Here is a 21,069-nt window from a genome sequence, read left to right on the forward strand (position 1 = left end):
AAGAGATGGAGGTACCTTTTATCTGGGTTCTGCAAGAGGCACTTTCTACTATTTTTGCTTTTTTTGAAGGTGTCTGTATTGATTTTGTTCTGTTTTCATTTATGCTAACTTTGTTCATTGACACTGTACTTCCATTTGACACTAAAGAGAAGTGATATTTGACCGGCTTTCTGTCCTCTTGTCATGGCTTAGCTGTAACATATTCTACTGACTGCTTGAGAAAATTCTTTCACATTTTAGTTAGTGCCATTTTATAATGATGGCTTGATAACATAAGAGTTGTTGGTTTAGAAATATATAAAGGGAAGAGAACTCGCTGTTGGATAACAAGGGGCATTCCCCAAGCTCTCAGCTGTTATAATTTCATCTGGTGAAGCCGGGCTTTGTGACTGCACCACTAGTGCCATGATACAGTGAGCTTCCTCTGGAGCAGAGGGATGGGTTGTAAGAAAGAAGCCTAAGTAGTTCTGGGTTCATTGTGCTTGTAAGCTTTTGTAGTTAAGTGGTCCTTTTAATTCAAGGGCTTCTCTGACTGTGATTTGATTCAGCAGCAACAGTACAAATGCACATAGCCCAACAGTAATCAGAAGAATAAGTACAGAAGGCCTGCAATATTAACTTTTCTTTTTCTTTCAAGTAAACTTAAATGGATTAAAAAATTGATTTGCATTGAATATTACTGTGAAGGAACAGTAGGCAGCAGGGTTCAGACGTGTGCATGGTTTCTTTTTAGGCAACCACTTGGCGGACCATCAACAGCTTGTCCCTATTCTGAGAACCAGTGATGTAGAGAATCATGAAAGACGAAACCATGTGCGAGTAAAAGGAGGCTCTGAAAACTTGGAGAAAGGTAATCTTACCCTACTACTACAGAGTAGCACAAAAGAGGTGCTAAATAGGAGTAATGTGGCAGAAGTAGTAAGAACCCTGAGAACCTTTGCTTTCTCCAGGGGTGCAGGTAAGGAGACAAGGTAGAGCAAAAGAAGGACTTAGTGAAAAAGCAAAGGAGAAACAATATGTTATGCAAGAGTTGTAAAACTGAGAGGTTTCAGGTTTTGTTCAAACTTAATGTATAATACAGGAACTGGAAGAGGGAAAGAGGAAAAGAAAACATGAAAGGCCTACAGCTGAAAGCATTGTCTCTGTGTGTGAGAAGTATTAGATGTTATATTTGTTTATGACAGCAAGGCTCTGGGCTCAGAGACCCTGAAGGTTTCTTCCCATATCACAACCTATAATTTAAGCACACCAGTGTGATGAAAAATGAGAAGGCTAACTGAAATCACCTGAAAGAAAAAAATGTTAATAATGTGTCTAAGGGCTTCTAATGAAACTTTTGTTTTATTTCTGTAAGATGATATTTTTCATCAAACTGCATGGAGAAGTTCTCATGCTGTGTTTTTAAAGCTGGTTACGTTTTCCCATAGATTAACCTCAATTAGGGCAGTAAAGCTTCTAGCCTGAAACCATGCCAACTTTTACAAATCGTGTTAAGCATACCAAATTAATTGGCCTTGAGGTAAAAAAAACAAAACTCTAGCAGAAAATAAGACTCAACTAGAATTTTTCACTTCAGTTTTCTGTGGGCTCTTCTGTGTAAAGAAGGAGACTTCCAAAATGGTGCATAGAAAAGTGTGTCCATCTCAAGATACTTGATTGCTTTTGAGAAGCTTAGAGAGTGAGATTTTCTTTCATGTTTCTACTGATGATGAAAGAAGAGGGACAGTCAAAAGACAAAGAAGTGAAATAAATAAAAGCAAAGTGTATTTGGGAATGGAATAGTGATGTCTTTACAATGGAAGTGAGTTTATATGGGGAATATTAAGTATAGTTTTGTTTTGTAATGTAATCATTCATGTTCTTCATTTTGACTTTGACTCCTTAGTTTAACTGACCACTTTGGTACTTCTAGGGAAAAAAAATTAGCCACTTGCAACAGCAAAGCAATAAAAATAAACATAATCCTTAGTTGAGAGAGGTAGTGCATAATTAAGAGAGGTAACGGCAGGTTATTCTAAAACTGCACTTACACTTTTTAACTGGCTAATCCCATTTTAAATGTGTGGGAAGAGTCACTATTAGGTCCTCCAACTTTTAATTTCCTTAGACTTTGAGAGGAAACCCAATATCCAGTGCTGTTAGCCTTGGAAAGTAAGCTTATGAAACTTTAATTCTGCACAGGTTTTCTTAGCTGGACTTACAGCTATCTGTGTTCAAGATGCCTGGATGTCAAGACACTTAAGGAGAAGAGGTTCAGGTATACCCTTGTATCAGTGTTTTGAATGAGCAACTGGGTGGTTGCTTGCTCTACGCTTTGCCTTCCTGGATCATGACATGGAAATACACCATTTCAGTTCGTTGCCTGCTTGAGGAGTTTTACTGTCTGACCTGCGTGATCTGTGTCAGCCATCTGGGGCCCAAGCACTTGCGTTTTAGGCATTGAAATGCCTAAGTTGTCCTTAGTGGTTTGGTTTTTTTAAGATCCTTTTAATGAGGAAGAAAGGCAATACAACAGAAAGATTTTATTCTAGCAAGGTGAGACTAGATGGAATTACAGTATACGGAAGTAGGTGAGAACACAATAAGCCAGTATTTTAATTTCTGATGCAGAGTAAATGTGATTGGGTTTTTGTTATCATTTATCACTGTGTGGAATATATGTTTTAATATATGTTTTCAGTAGTTAACAATGCAGAGATCACTATAATCTTTCCTCATCCACAGGGGTTTTTTTTTGTTTTCTTTTTCTTTTCTATTGTTACAGATGAGCTGACTGGCATCCTTAAAAAATTGTCGCTTGAGAAATATCAGCCTATTTTTGAGGAACAAGAGGTATGTCTTTTAAAAAAGATTTATTTTTTACTTTAGAAAAAGTAGGGTGTGACACATGTTGCATCAGGATTGTGATCCAGAATTTCAAATTTACTTTTACAAGCATTCCTGGTTGCAGAGCGGACCTTGAAACATGGACTAAGCGGTATTCGTGGCGTTCTCCAGGATACTGCAAATATTAGTGCTTTTTACACTGAACCTAGAATTTTAATATAGATAGGTGCTTAATTTTTTTTTCCTCTCTGTTTTTACACTCTGCTTTTTCTGTATATGTCTATACCCAATGTGGCTAAACAGTTTATAGGACCTACTGTATCATCCCTGGAATCACAGCTGGAACCTCATTTGCAGATGGAGAACAGCAGGGTGTGAGCCACTGAGATGGCTGCTTTCTCTTCTTTATCCGCTATGAATAAGCAACAGGAGGATTAAATTGGGGAGCCTAAGCATCATTGTAGATGAGGCCTGTGACAGTGACTTGCCTGAAGGATGCAATGAAAGGAAATATTGCTGAAAATAAGTAAAATTAATTCATTACAATGTTCAAGACAGTATCAGATGTGAGCAATAATGGTGTGTGTGTTGGGCCAAAGGCAGGGGGTAGTGAATGGACATACGATAAATTGATATTGCTGCAAAGTTCAGGATTCAGCGCCACAGACACAGATTATTTAGCTGTATCACAGTACACTGGGCTTATTGTTGTTCCCCTACATGATAGGAAAGGGAGCGTTTTGTAGAAATGAATATCTTATCACAGCCTTATGGATGTGTTGATATAATAAAAACTGATACATGAACAAACCCTAGGTTTTCCTCAGGAGACTCTGGAAAAGTACACACAATATTCTGAAATTCCAAAAATACCTGGAAGTGGGGGGAGGGGGAAGAAAAGAAAAGAGAGAAATCTTAGGCTTATTCAGCTACCTGCTACTGTAAGTAGAGGAATTTTTGTGAAGAGTATATATTTTGTATTGATAGAGCTTGTCGGGGAAAAAAAATTAAAAATCCATTAATATTTTAAATATACTATCATAATTAATTGAAATATTAGCAGTAGATTGAAAACCTGACAACAGAGTGGTAAAGTGGGTACCATTTGGTGCTGGTAATTAATTACAAATTTTTGTGTGCAGAATATTTACAGTAAGTCTATACAATTAAAACAAAACCAAACACTTTTAACCTGTAATAGTGAATCTTTGCCTAGGTAATTTTGTCTTGTCTTTTTTTCTTTTTTTTTTTTTTTTCCACATGCAGGTGGATATGGAAGCCTTCCTTACACTTACTGATGGTGATCTGAAAGAGCTGGGTATTAAAACTGATGGATCAAGGCAGCAAATTTTGGCAGCTATTTCTGAACTGAATGCAGGAAAGGTACATTTTGAAGTACTGTACTTAGTAAATTAATTCAAGGTTTGCTTATAGTGTTAATTCAACATACATTTCAAAATTCAGTTGCAGATGTTAGCTAGAAAAAACAAATGAATGTTTTCCAAACAAAATATTTAATGTGTTTGATCAGTGAAAAATATCTTCCTTTGTGGTACTCCCTGTTGTCTTTCATTAAGTCTTTCCTAGTTCAGTGACTGTACAGTTCTTTTATAGAGTATTGGAAATTATATCAGAAACTACTGGTAACAAACATTGGCAATATTGCAGTTACTGAGTATTGATAACAGTGATGCTAAAAAGAATCATCTGGCTACTATAGTCCAGCTAGAGAATATAATGTAAAAGGAAGGGTCTCCTTTGTTTTGCCTAAGAGTTTTTGATTTCTCTGTGATTAGGTAAATAGCACTTCTCTCATTCCTTACACTTCTGTTGCCTTTTAATTTTATATTGACATAAACAAATTTGCTAAGAATGGCATGCAGTAAGCAATGTTCTTGTCAGAAGGATTATGGACTGGAGCATCTTTTTAATTAGGCCTGCTGACACTTCTCAGCTGCTTTTTCAGTTTTGAGGTCCATTCTCTCTCTGATACTGGAAGCTCAGATAAAAAAAAAAACAAACCATAATGATAATTTCCCCAAGTTACGATCAACAGCAGCAAGTGATGAGGCTAAAAATTAGGGGGGGGTGAATGATGCTCCATGCTATAAAGCTGTGAAAAAAAATTATGAAAATATTTCTATTGCTGTCTGATAGTTTAAGGAATAGACTACTACAAGGTTTTCTGCATATCTGGGAGGTAACAATTTATTATTATTCCTAATAGTACACTATGACTCTCTGGGCATAGACACACATATTTACACATTTTTTGTGAATTCTTAATAAATTCATTTTTTAAACAGAAATTTAAGAATACCATACTTTAATTTATTGTTCTTTTACAGGGACGAGAGAGACAGATTTTACAAGAAACTATACACAACTTCCACTCATCCTTTGAGAGTAGTGTTAGTAACACACGGCCACCAGGTCATTCCCAGTGTAAGTAGCACCTGAAATTAATTGAAAAATGTATGTATACTTTTAATTAATACTGGCTAGAAGACAGAATGTGACAAAGAAGCCAGTTAATTGCTGAAACTGTAGAGAAGATTTCCAGGTAAAAAGGTAGAGATACCTGTAAGATTTTTATACACACTTCAGTACTATCTGAAATAAGCACAGTATTTTAGTTATGCATTACTAAACACAGAAAAATGATGTAAGTATAGCAAACTATAGTATACAGTATACTGTATATAGTGTGTGTGTGTGTATATATATATATCAGCAGTGGGAGGTGCGTTTGTATGATACATAATTTACTTTTGCATACTCTTTATAGGAGACAATTTTCTTCAGTGTGCGTAAGTAGATTAAATATATTCAAGGTTTACAATTTAGTATACAGGCTTAGATAGCTATTTTAATTATGTATTTATGTATGTATGCATTTAGTTATTTTGTATAGGTAATATTTTTATATGATTGTCTATAGTTGGTTTCTTTGGAATACCTCTATTCCAACCACCAGTGTTACCTGATAGCCATTGCTGGAGAAACTGCCTTTTAAAATGTACTATCTATAATCAAAATGTACAGAAAGGTGTGGCTGACCTGTAACAAATGAATACATTTGCTACAGTCACCCCTAGATATAAAAGTTGCAAATCTCTGTCTTGCCAGCCACCTGAGCCAAAGGCAGCTATGCATCTGTTACTCAAGGGGCAAAACCTATTCATATGTGTATTTCTGGATCCATGGTTTAGGAGGAAAATGAAAGCCATTGAATGGCCTCAAGAAATTTACCGTGTTAAAGTGCGTCTTACTCTCCTTCAGTTGCTTATTTTGGTGCTTACATCCACTCACAAAAATCATTTCATTTGTTTAGTGGTTATGTTAAATAGTATTTCAGGTATTGTATGCTTTAGGAGGCCTTAATAATGAGCAAGTCACCGTTGTTCCAATCTCAGTCAGCTGAATATCACTAGATAGGTGAAAGCAGGTGCTAACTGTAGTCCTGCTGCTGTCTTGGTGAAAACTGGGCATTGCTGGGGTAGTTAGTCAATGTGGGCTACTTTCTGTATTCTGTATAGTCTGCTTGGCTGAAAGCCACTATCAGGTGTAACTGTGCATTGTGCAGCTTACGTCCCATTCTCAGAGTAGTCAGCATGTGTGGGAACATCTGGATGTCTCTTGATAACATCCCAGACTTGAAGAGCCTCTTCTGTAGGTACTACTAGGTGAGCAGAAGCTGCTATTTGGGATTTGATAACATGGTGCAGTGAACTGGAATTACTCAAGAACTGAAGAAGCATACAGAAGTAACATGTCTCTGAGCAACTTGCTGAGCTTAACCACTGAGCTAAAAGTGTCTTGAAGACACCAGAAGATGGTAATGGTGGCACAGAGTTGGGGAGAACAGCCTTTTGTAAAAATGGAGGCAATAGTTGCTCCCGCTGACCCGTTGACCAGATGCTGCAAGGAGGCTGCCATCAGAGATCTAGCTTTTGGGTTTTTGTGTGTGAGAGCTCCATGACATAGATTTGGCTGTGAAACAGCAACAGAAGCACTAACAGAGATGGAAGAGGAAGAGAACATGTAGATAAAAGAAGCTTCTGCACCAGGTAAGCTGCTTTTTATTGTAAAAAGTAGCAGTGGGACCCTTATGCAGTCTCTGGAACTTGAAGTAATTTCCAGGAATGTGTAATATTTTAGAGCATAAGAGCAGCTGTACCGAGTGAGATTCAAGGTCTGTACAGTTGTGTTCAGCTTTTTCATCCAGTCTCATTTGACATTGGTGTGAAGAGCTGCTTGCTTTCATTGCTGTGACCTTGCCATGTCCTGACTTCTTTTGCTTTATCCTACTGGATCAGAAGATACAGTGGACAATTCTTCCCTCTTCACTGCCTCCATGCCACTGATGATTTTACAGATATCTGTGATACCCTTCCTCAGTCATGTTTTTTCCAGATGGAAGACTTATAGGCTGCTTAATCATTCCCTATACCGTAGTTTTTCTGACCTCTTTTCCTTTTCTACTATATCCTTTCAGACTCGGGGACCCCAGCCAGGCATACATTATTCAAGATGTAGGCATACCGTGGATTTAAACATGACAGAGATGTTTGAGTTTTAGTTGTGTTCTCTTCAGTTCTCTTGCCTTTTCCTAGTTATTTCTAGTAGTCTGCTTTTTTGGCTGTAACTGAAGACTGAATTGGTGTTAATTGGAACTACCTCTTACAAACCAGATCATCTGCTGAGCTTGAGCTCAGAGCCTGTCATTTTATATAACCACTCATACATCATTTTTTTCCATATGCCTTACTTCATATTACTTCATATTTATCTTCACAAAATTTTGTCTGCCATCTTACTGTTTGGGCACTGATGTCTCATGAAGTCCTTTTGCCAGTCTTCTGTTTGCCTTTCTTTTTTTTTACATGGATAACTTAGGAAAGTTTGTCACTTTACTCCATATGCCGTTTTGAAATCATATATTGAATATCCTGAGTCCTCGTGCAGATCCCTGTGAAATGCTAGTGGTGAATCTCTCTACTATGGAAAAAAATCACTGTTTACTCCTCTGCCTTCCTAACCGGTTATTTATCCACACAAGAAATTTTCTTTTTACCCTGTGGGTTTCTTATTATCTTAAGAGCCAGCCTTGGACCTTGTGAAATGCCTTATAAAAATCCAGGCATCAAGTGGACCTCTTTTACCTACAAGACTGTTGGCACCTTCGAGGAATTCCAGTAGGTTGGTGAGGCAAGACTTTTCAGATCCCTTTTTGATTGTTTTCCACAAAATTTCAGATTCTTTGTTATAGTGTATGCAAGTCTGCCTGGTACTACGGGCCATCTCGCTGGTCTGTTTCCCTGGATCTCCTCTTGAACCATTAAAAAAAATTAGCATAACTTTTATCACTTCTCAGTTGTGTGGCAATTTAAACAAGAACCTGTGCTCTGTACTCAGCAGTTCAGCTGCTTAATCCTTGTGTTCCTCTAGAACGTCTGGCTTAGCAATTTGTTATTATTTGCTTTGTGTATTTGTTTCATAACCTTTTTTACCAATACTTCAGGTTAAGATACCTTGGACTCCCACATAAAGAAGGCTTCTGAAATGGGAACCTTCCCAAGCTTTTTCCATGGTGAATACATTCAGTTTTTCTGATGTGAACTTAATTCTCTAGCTCATTACAGTCTAATCATTGATTGGTATCATGGCATCTGTAACTGGCTGCCTCCTGTGGTGTGTTTGAAAAGTAATATGCGACATTTTTATGCTTTTTGCATGGTCCACAACCACTGGTTTCTCTACAGTTCTTCCTGGGAGCCTGTCTGGACACCATTAGCAAGAATGCCACTTCATGATTTGCCCTTGTAGAAAGCCAGATGTAGTTCACAGGATAATAAAAACATCCTGCTCTTCTAGCTGTGTCAGTATCAGTGTTTTCACACCTATCAGTGTGATTTCCTCAATACTTTTAAAAATCTCAGTACCTAAACCAGTGTGGCTGCCAGTGTAGCTCTGCTTTTATGAAGTTTCCAGCCTGCGGGGTGTAAAGAAGATAATGAAATACAATCTGAATATATCCATAAGACTCAGAAATGAAAAAGCAGGGGGAAAGAAACTAAATCCTCACTTTCTGGAAATGTAGCTTATAATTGTGGGAGGTCTGTAGGCCGACTACCATCACCATGCCTGCGAATGTCTATGGCTTCTACACCCTTCCCCATCCATAGCTCCCATGCCTGCTTAGCTTCTGTTCCCCCCAAAATACCCCAATCCACACTGCCCAGGCTCAGCCCCTCCCCTGCTACCACTGGGTCAGGAGCTGTTGCTGCTTGTCAAACTTAGTGTGAGACGGCAGGCAACAGAAATAGAAAAGCATCTGGATGAGTGTTTCTAGAGTGGAAGAGACCGCTGCAGTGATTACGTTTACACTTCTAAGGAATGCAGTAGAAGGAAAACGATGAGAGGCAGAAAAAGTAAAAGCAAGACCATCAGAAGTAGAGGATTGATGGTATAGCTGATTTCACACAACAGGCTTGTTTAGGGAAGATACTACAGTTTCTTCTCAATGTTTTTTTTGCAGTTCAAAATCAGTTGCTGGCTTGTTATATCCTCAGCTAGCTTCTGGGTGAGCAGCTCCTGCTGAGGTCATTGCTCCTGAACTCGCTGTGATGCTCACTACAAGAACTTATAGAAAAGTTGTTGAGTGTTTGTTGGGTTTTGGCAGATGAGCGATTTCAATTATAATAAAGCTCACTGTTGGGAGAAAGATTCCTTTGTACATCAGTTGCTGTGTCATCCCTGGGGCTGGAAGTGAGATGATTCTGCTTTGTGGAAAACAACGGGCTTTGACATACATTTCTTTTCTGTCAGAAGGATACTGAGACTGCTTTCTCCCCACCCCACGCCAGTGATAGTAGGTTAGGCTGTGGGAGCTCCATATTCCAGTCCTTGCCTGAACTGGGTAAGCCAGATGACTGCCCTAGCTGCAGTATAAATAATTCAGTGGTCACTGGACCCGTAAGCCATTAGGTTTGGGGGCACCATAGGTCTTGTCTCTATTCTGAGTAGGTAAACAGTACTTGCATGGAGAGTGTTGCCTCCGTCTCTTTTTTTTAATGGAAAAGCATTGGTGACCTTCAGAAAATTCTGCCAAAACTAATTCATTCCAAGAGTGAAAGTTATGGGGGTTTTTGACACTTTCGTAGTTTTCAAGGGAAAAAAATTATGCCTTGGAAATTGCCAATGCATGCTAATCACCCTGTCCTCGACAAGAGAAACTACTAGGAAGATACTGCTGCTTTATAACCCAGTGAACTGTGGCACACAAACACAGAATTAGCTTCCTGCTTCACCATTTAGAGCAGGTGACCAGCCCATGGAGGCATGAGGCAAGATGGTTGCTCTGAGGAACAAAACGCTCCTCCTTGCTCTGGACTCCAATTTCAGTGAAACAGCAAGTGGCAGCGTGAAGTCCAGATTTCTGAGGAAGCTGAATTGAAGAAATTATATCATCCCAGGAAATGTTTATGTTTGTAGTTTGAGGTGATCTTTTTGCTTACGTGATTCTGGTAAAAAAGAAAATCAGACTTTTTGAATGCCTAATTGCCAGAACTAATTGTTTAGTTTTTTTGGGGGGAGGGGGGGAGGATTGTGGTCAAGATTCATGCAGTCATCAAGTGGATAATTAAGGGGTTGAACAGATCTGGCAGTGGTCTGCAGATTAACTGAAAGAAATGACACCAAAGGAGAGAGAGCTGCATCTCAACACAGACTTGCCACATCAGAAACGAAAAGCTGAACAAAGTTCATGTGGATTCTGTGAAACTATGGAAAAAAAGGAGCAAACCAACTGAAATGATTTCTTCCAGAAGAGTAGAAATAAAATCCATGTGCTAGTTATAATGCATATGTAACAATGTGTTACATTTTAGATCTGTGATAAAAAATGGAAACAGTTTATGGAGTTCCTTTGCCCAAGTCGGGGGCTTGTAACAGAATTTGCTATTTCTACAAAAATGACATGAAAAAAGCAAGAGAGCATCCGAGGTTTATACTCTGAAGGACTGTTGTGATTTGATCCCAGTTGGCAACCAAGCACCACACAGCTGCTTGCTCACCCTCCTGCCCTGGTGGGATGGGGAAGAGAATCAGAAGAGTAAAAATGAGAAAACTCGGGAGCTGAGATAAGAACAGTATAATGATTGAAATAAAATAATAATTTGTAATGAAAAGAACAGAGAGAACAAAACCCAGGAAAAAACAAGTGATGCAACTGCTCACCATCCGCTGACTGACACCCAGCCAGTCCCCAGGCAGTGATTGCTGCCCTCCGACCAACTCCCCCAGCTTATATACTGAGCATGATGTCACATGGTATGGAATAGCCCCTTGGCCAGTTTGGGTCAGCTGTCCTGGCTGTGTCACCCCCAGCTTCTTGTGCACCTCCTCACTGGCAGAGCATGGGAAGCTGACAAGTCCTTGACTTAGTGTAAGCACTGCTTAGCAACAACTAAAACATCAGTGTGTTATCAACATTATTCTCATCCTAAATCAAAACCACAGCACTGTATCAGCTACTAGGAGGAAAATTAATTCTATTCCAGCCAAAACCAGGACAAGGACACAATCTTTTTCTCCTAGGGCATTTCTTAACCTCATTATGAAAAACAAAATTAACCAAGATTTGTTGGAGGTAAAGGTAACTGCTAGTTAGCTTAGTTTACCTTCTAATATCAAGTTTACTGAAATGCTCGAAAGAAAAAGATGAGCCTCGTCATTTGGTATAGACATCCAGCTGCTCTCCCCCACCTAAACATAACACTTCTCTCCTAACAGGTGGGAAGAAAAGAGAACACCCCAACGTCTAGCAGGGGCACTGAAAAAAGGGAGGATATAGATATGCAAAAAAAAAAAAAAAGATGTGACATAATAAAGTGGAAGAGAGTGGGGAGTCATTTGTGTATTGACTTTCTACTTTTGGTTTCACAGTTAAAAATATTAAATGGAAATTATTTAGAGGATGAGTTACAGAGATTGTAGAGCAAGAAGTAAAAGTAGGAGCAAAACCAATATAGACTTGCAAATAATCATACAGCGTTCAGGTAGTCACTTGCTGGAAAGGTACACATTGAGAAAAGAGATACTGGAAAGGTTTGTGGTAGTAGATGACCTTTTCACATGTAACTGACTTTTCATACCTTCTCTGTACAGGAGAAGGCTTAAGATGAGTAAAACAAATTACAAGGTCAAATTGCTGGAGTCTGGTGTAACAATGATATTGGGAAATGTGGGCCTGTTTCCGGTAGTTGTGGCACTACTCTGTCTTCTTTAAAGCTATGAGTCTTGCTGGTTGCAGTTTTTCAGATTTTTTTTCTTCTTTTACAGCACCTGGCTGCTCTATAAAACCACAAGAAGCTGTTTCTCCTAAAAGGTAGCTACTGGAAAAAGAGATTTTTTTTCTTACGGTGAAGTTTGGCACCTGGCTGAGTAAATCCAAGTGTACAAATGAAAATTTGAAAAGTTAGTCCTAACTACACCTGTGTAGGACTTTCCACAGTAGTGTGCTTAAAATTCAAATCCCACAAAGAATCAAAGAAAATAATAAAGAGATTGCTTTTATAGTTCAACCTAAGTGTTGAATTGTTCAAGGCGTCAGTGGTCTGGATTTGAGAAGAACAAAGTCAGAAGAGCAGGAAGAATGAATGACCATATAAGAAGATTCATGTTTTCATTCTACTCTTGCTCATAGATGAAGAACCTGTCGGAGGCCTACATGGGCACAGTCAAGAACAACAAAAGCATGGAAGAAGGCATGAAACCCACCAGGAATTATGAGAGCTGCTACATGGAGAAATATACAAACTGAATATGCCTCTATTGACTGAATACAGATAAAGGAGACCAAATTGAAAATGTAATGGTTTCATGAGAAGGAATATAAAGGAAAAGTAATGCTGTGTTTTTCATTACCCAAAATACACTTTATCTATTCAATATTAAGAGGTTAGAACAGCAGTAAAAGTAAATATGAAATACCTATTTGTAAAAATAGCACTTTATTTAAGGAAATGCATAATCTGTCACCAATATTTAAAAAGAAATAGTGTTAAAATATTTTATATTGCTGATTGGTTGTTTTGAGAATAAAACCATTTAACTGATACTGGCTGGGTTTTTTTGAACAGTAATACTAGCCTATCTTTAAAATACATTTTTATAACTTGATTTTTGTGATAATTTTGAAAGGACTAGTTATAGTAATTGTGAGTGGAAATAATTTTCTGCTTAGTAAATACAAATTTTTGTTGAGCAATTAAAATGCAAGTCAGCAGAAGCCTCTGACACTATATTTCTCTTCCTGAAGACTCACAAATGCGTAACTTTACTACGGGCTGAATTCAGTGTGAGTCCAGGAGTGCTAATGCAGGTAAAGTCAAGAAGATCTTGGAGCTCCAATGCAGAGGAGTGATCTCAAGTAATTACTTCTGTACAGAACTAAAGATTTTACATTTCTCCACCCTTCTTACTGTACTGGTTTTAGTGGAGTTTAGCAAAAATAGGGATCGAAGGGGGGGTAGTGTTAGATAACAGCGCCGGTGAAAGCGGTGAAGCCGCTGCTGTCCCTCAGGTGCCTCTGGGTGTGTCAGCTGGTTCTGTGCCGGCTTCAGCGGTTTGGCCGTCTGAGGTACCGCTTCAGGTTGCTGACGGCAAACAGCAGAGCAGCTGAGCTGTGCTAGGTTACGCAGCTGTGCCATATCAGAGCTGGCCTTGAACACAGGTAGCTGAGTCCCTAGGAGGAAGAGGAGAAGAGGTTGCAGGGGGGTATTGCAGAAAAAAGGTGGTTACGAGCTGATTAGGGCAATCAGAACCTGTTAGTACCCTGAGGTCCTTGGTGGTTATGCTGTTAACATTTCAGGTGTTAATAGTATGGCCATGTGCAAAATAATTTTTGTTCCATTTTTCTTTTGCAGTGCACATATGTCAACAAACTTACAACACTATCAACATTTAGCATGGTATCTTATGTTTCTGACATGTCTTAGGCCCAAGAAAATCACTCCTTATGCAGAATTGTGCTTCAGGTTTAATTTCAGCTTTAGGGTAAAAACATGTAATTTCTGCTTTAACAGTTTCCAAGAGCTGCTGCTAAAGATGACGTGGCAGGACAGATCTACAGAAGTGTTGGGTGCAAACCATATAGTATTACACTAATGGCCCTGTCCTTTCCTGAAGAAACACGTGGACAGTTTTGGTTAAAACACTTCAAAATGCAGCAGACAAATAATGACAGCTTCTTTTTCAGACTAGGAAACAGTTGCTACTTATGAGCCAAAAACGTGCAGTGGCACCTTGAAGCCCCTGTCAGTGTAACTGGGAATAAGTGATCTGTAATGAGCCGAACCATCTCGCCTGCTACCTAGTGCCTATGGGCCCCACGGCGGCACAATTCCCCTCTGCAGTTTTGTGCTTTTAATACAAGAGGTGGCAAGCCAAACATCCAGTACACTCTGCAGAGAGTCACCTCGAGCTCGCTAATAGGGAAAACTCAAGGTGAGAAGGCTTCAGCTGTTCCCGTTCAGAGCTTGCGGGTCGTATTCTTGGGAAGGAGAAATACTCACCTGCAATAAACTGAAGGGGTGGGTGTTCGGGATTTTTTTTAGGTCTTTTTCAATAAGACATTGAACAATAGTTCAGTGTGGAAAACACTTTGCAAGGTTGAGAGATGAACTCTTTCTATAATCTAAGAGGGTTCAAATTTATATACGCCACTGCCCAGAAGACTGTAGGAACCTCGAGGCTATAAGGCAAGGTAGGGGCATGCTTTGTTCCTCTGGCTGAATATGCCTCACTGTGCAGAAAATAATTCAGGATTCACGGAGCGTGGCCCCGTAAGCCGTTGGTTTAGAATGGGGAAGAGCTAGACTTCAGTTCCTCTAGTTGCTATATTTATTTACCAATTCATAAGCTGCATAGTGACTGATGATAAACAGTGCTATAAATTTGGGAATGTTAGCCAAAGTGCATCAAAGGACGAGCAGCAAAGAGATTTAAACGGAACATAACACTGTCAAAGGAGACTGACCAGCACACAAGCATCGGCTCTTTGTGTTTACACAACAGGCAGAAAGGGTTCCTCAGACTGTCCCATCAACAAGTCCCACTGTTTAAAGAGTTACCCTTATTAACACAGGAACAAAAAGACACGGTTTTAGAGTTTGGGAACCTTTCATATCTTCTGCTGCCCTTATTTCTTAAAGGTGGTCTGTTCCTTTTCTCGGATACAGCTGCCATTGTAAGTGGAGAAACAAAACGGGTTGCTGACCATGGCTGCTTTTTATGGCTCTGAGAGGAGGTGAGTAAGTTTGAGACCGACACCTACGTTTCTGTGTCTACGTGTAAGGGCTGACATGGGTAGCTGTATAAACTCCACTGTAGCCAGTGGAGGTCTGGGCAGTACGGTCCCTGGGGCCTCAAAAGCCAGTATCCGACCAGCCTAGACCAAAGCTGGATTCAGTTGTCCGGACATCCACTGGCACTTGCATGCCCCAAGGCATCCAAAGCTCCCGTAAGGGGTGCCCGACATGACACTAAGTGAGGGTTATGATCAGTTTGTTTGTTGCAACCAGTCACTCGGACAAATAGACCGACGGAGAGAGATGGAGACCGTCATTTCATTGACCTGTCCTGATTTGTCACAGACATTCAAAGGTGAAAAGCTGTTTCCCGTTTGCTGTTCATTTTCTGCATCCTCCTCTTTAGTTTAAATGAAAATCTTTGTTAGCAAAGTCAGCTTAGCTCATAATGAAAAGTGATAGCTTCTGGGTTTTGCCAAAGAAGTAAACACTACAAGAAACAGTTCTTGTTCTGATTCGGTCTAGAATTATGGACTCGACTAATCTGTAGTTGTTAACCCTAAGATGTCTTATTTTGCTGAGGAGTACTGTTATTTTACGAGAAGCTTTTATAAGGTTCTTTGAATTTCATTTTCTTTTTTTCTGCACTTTGAGCATTAATCAAGATCAGATTTTAAATAAAGATACTTTGTTATCTGGAAATGATTCAAGCAGTCATCTGCAGTATTTCTTGTGGTTCAGCAAATGCTTCAGAAGCCAGGTAGCTTCTCAAGGGAACAACTTCGGTTTCCAGAGTGAAGTGGAACATAAAAGTTCATGCAAACAGATTTCTTCAATACCAAGATCACCTTCGTTTAGAATTGCTTGGCTGGTCTGACTCTGACACTAATAATAGCCTCAAACTTGCCACTTCTAGATTTTATTTTATTTCAAAGCCCTCTTGGCAGTACAAGGGTACATTTAGTGGGAACAGGCTTTGTCCATTAAACCCAAAACTTCTTACGCTATATTTAAAGCTCATTTGGACTACTTAATTTCGAGTCTCTCAGAAGTTTGTATTACTGAAATAAACTGTTGATGCAATGTCCTCCTTAAAGTCCACAGCAAAGAATTGTTTCAAAGCAATTTTTGCCACTTGTCATTCACAGCATTCCAGTGTGCATTAAAACTTAACAGAGTTACCATGCAGTCATAAAACCAAAAGCAAACAGATTTTTGAAGTATGATTGCCATATTCCCAACATTGCATCTATTGCATTCTAATTGGCTTCTTATTCCTCTCAGTTCTCCTCGGCAGGTATGTACAACACTCTCAAAACAGGTCTGTGTGGTCTGAAGAGGAGTGCCATATCATGGCTTTTAGCAGAGTGGCTAGTGCTCTACTGGTTCTTGAAGGTGGTAAGCGGGTAAATGGGAATGTAGAAAAGCAGGCCCTTTCAAGACACATTCTTATAAATGGTCTAAAAATATTCTGTGTTCACGCATATACGTGATATGTGGCTGTGAGTTCTTGTTTTTAGTAAGCCTGAGCGATATTTAACACCCCAGCATCAGTGGCCTGCAATTAGCTGGAGCAGAGAGTTCTGGTTTGCTGAGCTGCGGAACAAAATCACTTTGCATAGAGAGCAGCCAGGAAAGTGCAATGGATTTGATCACCGTGGGCCTGATTTCAATTGTTCTCAACAGATTTCTTCATGTATGTTTTTTCCAAGTCAGCCTCTCCTGCCAGTTTGTCCAAAGAAGGGGAAGATGGAATAAAAGGAAAACAAATTTTAAAAAGTTAGGGATAGAAGCACAGAGAGTATTTTTACTAGACTGGGATTACTGGTTTTCTTTCCAGGATCTGCTTCTCCTTTAGGCTGCTTCTTGAATAGTCAGAATTAATATTGAATGCCCTGGGACTCACTTTCTTCAGCAGCTCAGGACTCCAAAGCACTCACTTTTTATCATAGACTCGGTTCGAAATCTATTGCTCACATTCCTTTACTCAGATACAGAGCAAACAGAAAGCAACATTCTCTGTGCTGGTAATTAAATGGTGTATGCAGAGGTCCACCTTTCCAGCCATCTGGGCCACAGAATATGAAATACAGCTCCAATTTATAGATGCTCCTAATACATTGTATCGTTTATCTCTTATCGTGCATTTTAATTGCTTATTTGGGGTATGTGTCAAGCACATGCACAAACTGTAGTCCTTAACAATGCTGCAGATTCATTTCACAGAATCACAGAATGGCTGAGGCTGGAAGGGACTTTTGGAGACCATCTTGTCCAATGCCTTGCTGCTCAAGCAGGCCACCTCGAGCTGGTTGTCCCGGACCATGTCGATTGCTCTCCCCTCATCCACTGAGACAGTCATCATAGAAAGCTATCAGGTTGGTCAGACGTGATTTCCTCTTTGTAAATCCATGCTGACTACTCCCAAGCACCATCTTAAAATATTTGGAAATGATTTCCAGGATTATTTTCTGCATCACATTCCCCATAATCAAGGTGAGGCTGATTAATTGGTTCTAGTTCCCTGGGTCTTCTTTCTTGCCATTCTTGAAGACAGGGATGACATATGCTTTCTTCCAGTCCTCAGGAACCTTGCCCAATCACCACGACCTTTCAAAGATAATTGACAGTGGCCTTGCAATGACAACAGACAGCTCCCTTAGTACTTGTGGGTGCATCCCATCAGGTCCCATGGACTCGTGTATATCATACAACATCTCTTGGAATGCCATGTCAGGATATTTTGTCATCTACGTGTCCCCCTCAGACAATACCACGGGTGTTCTGCATACACCTCTGCTAGTCCTTTGATGGTTTATAGACATCCTCTTCCCGTGAACTTCACAGTAGTTTGTCAGTTATATTCCAAGCATCCCATCATTTCAGTTGCACAGCGATAGTATTCATGGTTCCCATTGTTCGGGCATGCTGTGTTGCTTCTTAGCCTACACAGTAATCCGTCAACTTTGGGGTCCTCCTTCCACTTCCTTGGACAAAGTGAGTGAACAGGTTCCAGATAAAATTTGCCAACGCTTTTTTGTGTTGCCAGCATTCAAGCAAACCCAGCATCATCATGAAGTGGGTGAGGGTCTATTTTAAAATGCTGACACTTTGGTGGCCTCCGAATATTCTGAAAAAAAAAACCAAACAAAAAAAACAAAACCCAAAAAACATTACATACTAAAGACTGCAATACTCTTTATTTCCTAGACCGACCTAACATCACTCTTGGCACTCACCACATTGACGAGTACAATAAAACAAATTCAGTCAAATAAATGCACAGTTAGGAAACAAGCTACTAGATTTAGAAACAGATAGCAAATCCTGCAATAATAGAATGCCTCTTGTTAGTGTAGCCACAGGTGTTTTCCTTTATCCAGATAACAGACTGTGAAGTCATGCTGACTTCAGTATGAATCAGCCAGCCAGCCAGCAGACCTGGGTCCAACTCTCAGGGAAGCCAAACACTCCAGGTGCTGTTTTCCACACAGCAATAATTACTTGCAGCCAAGCTCTTCCTTATTTCCTCCGCCTGAGGAGAGATGCACCTTCTGAAGTACCCTGAAATGTTAACCTTGAAAATCAGACAAAGATATTGACTTATAATGTTAATATTGTAAATTTGTTGCTCAGTTTAGAGGACAATGGTGTTCTCGGATTAGGCAGTGCCCCGTAACAGCCCCCGTGCTGGCTTTTGTGATAGCACTGCCTAAATGTAATAATGGTTTTCTACTTGTGGCAAATATGCTTGCTGAGAAGTTCTGACAAAAAAGAAATGTCCCTTTGTACCTTCCAGTAAATAAGTAATGAACTAAAGAGCCAAATACTGCCCTAATTTGTACTGGTGTAACTCCACAAAGTCCAAGCCACTCTGGATTTAAGTGCGGGGAACTGCGACAGAATCTGGGCTGAGATAATCTAGAAATGGAGCATCCCACCCACCATGTCGGATTGCATCATTTCTGTGCAAGCATGATGTGTGCACCAGGACACTGTAGGTGTATTCTTAGACAAGTAGCTGAAGAATATGCCTCTCGTGTTCCTTTAGATATCGCTTTAATTCGTTGGAGCTCACCTCCCCGTTGGCAATCACTGTGCAATTGTTTAACACCTTGGAAGGCTGTGCTGCTCTCTAATCTGATAAGCAGCAATTTGATAAAACAAGTATTACAAATGTTAATAATGGGCTTGTTTTATATTGCCTTTCTTTTCTGTTGGATCAAAGCAACATAAAGACAAATTCATACACAGAGATGAGTGGACAAAGAGTACAAAAGAACACTAAAAAAACCCCCACCAGAAAGCCCTAACATGGCTGTATATAGCAACAAAACTAAGCAACTGATGTAGCTTGTTTATTATGTGAAAATTAGCGATAGCCTTGTCATATGTTAGCCATTATGTACATGTGTATGTTTTAAATTAATTTGGGAGAACTGTGCATAAGCACAGCATGACTAACACCTTCTTTCTCTCCTGGAGACAACGTGCAATATAGGAAGGGTCACAGAGCCGTTTCACAAAAGCATTCTTGGCTTTCTGCTGCAACTTGCTTCTTCCTCAGGCAGGAAAAGGCAAAGAAAAAGCAAATACAGAAGCCAGAGCTGATGATAGGATGGAAATCCACGTTATGCCATTTTCACCTTCTATGTATGATTCCCCATGTTATGCTGGATACCTTCTAGTGTACTTCCACACAGACACAGAAAAACCTAGATTGTCCATTTCGTGACTTTAAGAAGACTTCTGGCAAAGACACACCAGTGATTTCTTAGATGGTGCAAGGGTGATTCAGGAAGGGAAAAAGAGGAGAAAGACATTCTCCTGTGCTTTTTGCATTTTCTTTGCATAGAAAGTTTTAAACCATGAATGAGATCTGTATAACTACATTTCTGTTGAAATGTAGTCTTTTTAAAAATCAAAACAAAACCACCCACATTTCAAAATTTCCCATAAAAACACCAAATAAGAAATTTTTACTTTCCATTTCCAACAAAAATATTTTTGCCAGCTTTGCTGTTTTCAGTTCATGTACCTGCTTTTTTCAGTCTGTCATGCTGGCTTTTTAACATTCCCCAATGAGCTCGTGTTCCCTGTAAGTGCTTATTATCAGAGCCAAGTGCGTGTTGCAATCCAGATAATCCACTTCACCATTGTGTTGCTTTTTTCTTTGTAAATTAGACATGTATATTTATAATGCAATGAAACCTCAGGCTGAGGTCACTGGATGGAAGAAGTATTTATTTGTCTCATGGGTTTGAATGGAAGAGTATGTTCTTGGCAATAGTTGTCATGTGATGAATTTGGGGATGATTATGTGACCAGGAGGGAGTACATCCTGAGTTCTGATCCTGCCTTGAAAACAAACACGTTGTGTGGTGTTGAGTAAATCAATTTTCTGCCAGAGTTTCCCTTCAGCAATAGACAGCTAGTAATATTTCATCCTTAGCTGGTCATGCAGTGACCAACACTGACAACAGAAAGCTCCAGGAAGAATTAACTTTGGCATTAGTGGTAAACTGCTCTTTGAGCTGCTCAGTATTTTCTGGGTGTTGAAATGAGAAAGTAAAAACACTACAAAAACATTTGCAAGTGTATTGGTGCCCAGACAGGAACACCCCTCAAGGCTTTGGATCATGCTCCTTCCCAAGATTCATGATGAAAGCTGGGAGAGAAAGTGACTGGGAAGAGTCAGCATGAGTTTACCAACTGCCTGACCAACCTGACTGCCTTATATGATAAAATGTCTAGATTTGTGGATGCAAGGAGAGCAGCTTGACTTTAGCAAGGCTTTTAACACCGTGTCTCACAATATTCTTATATCCAAGGTGAAATACCACAGTGGGCAACTAGGCAAGTAAAAAATTGGTTGGATGATCAAGCTCAGATGGTAGTAGTTAATGGTTCATGCTTTACCTGGCAGCCA

General features: G+C 39.7%; 1 protein-coding gene across 4 annotated transcripts in view; it reads left to right on the top strand.

The window, feature by feature from the left end:
* ANKS6 (ankyrin repeat and sterile alpha motif domain containing 6) overlaps window positions 1–12,949 on the top strand; it is a gene marked incomplete at its 5' end in the record, with an annotated part of 45,631 nt that extends 32,682 nt beyond the window's left edge. Inside the window, 6 exons of one of the 4 annotated variants that reach the window (XR_014228413.1) lie at window positions 734–850; window positions 2,765–2,832; window positions 4,093–4,209; window positions 5,175–5,271; window positions 6,503–8,419; window positions 12,172–12,949. Coding sequence is in view for 1 of the 4 variants with exons in the window: in XM_082314419.1 (XP_082170545.1) it covers window positions 734–850; window positions 2,765–2,832; window positions 4,093–4,209; window positions 5,175–5,271; window positions 12,172–12,217; window positions 12,536–12,539 (449 nt within the window). Of the gene's footprint in view, window positions 1–733; window positions 851–2,181; window positions 2,258–2,764; window positions 2,833–4,092; window positions 4,210–5,174; window positions 5,272–6,502; window positions 8,420–12,171 lie in introns of those variants that run through there. The other 3 variants (XR_014228414.1, XM_082314419.1, XR_014228415.1) reach the window with 3 other exon arrangements.
* Window positions 12,950–21,069: the final 8,120 nt, after the last annotated feature.

The sequence above is a fragment of the Platalea leucorodia genome (assembly GCF_965183815.1).
Source record: "Platalea leucorodia genome assembly, chromosome: 1".
Taxonomy (NCBI): domain Eukaryota; kingdom Metazoa; phylum Chordata; class Aves; order Pelecaniformes; family Threskiornithidae; genus Platalea; species Platalea leucorodia.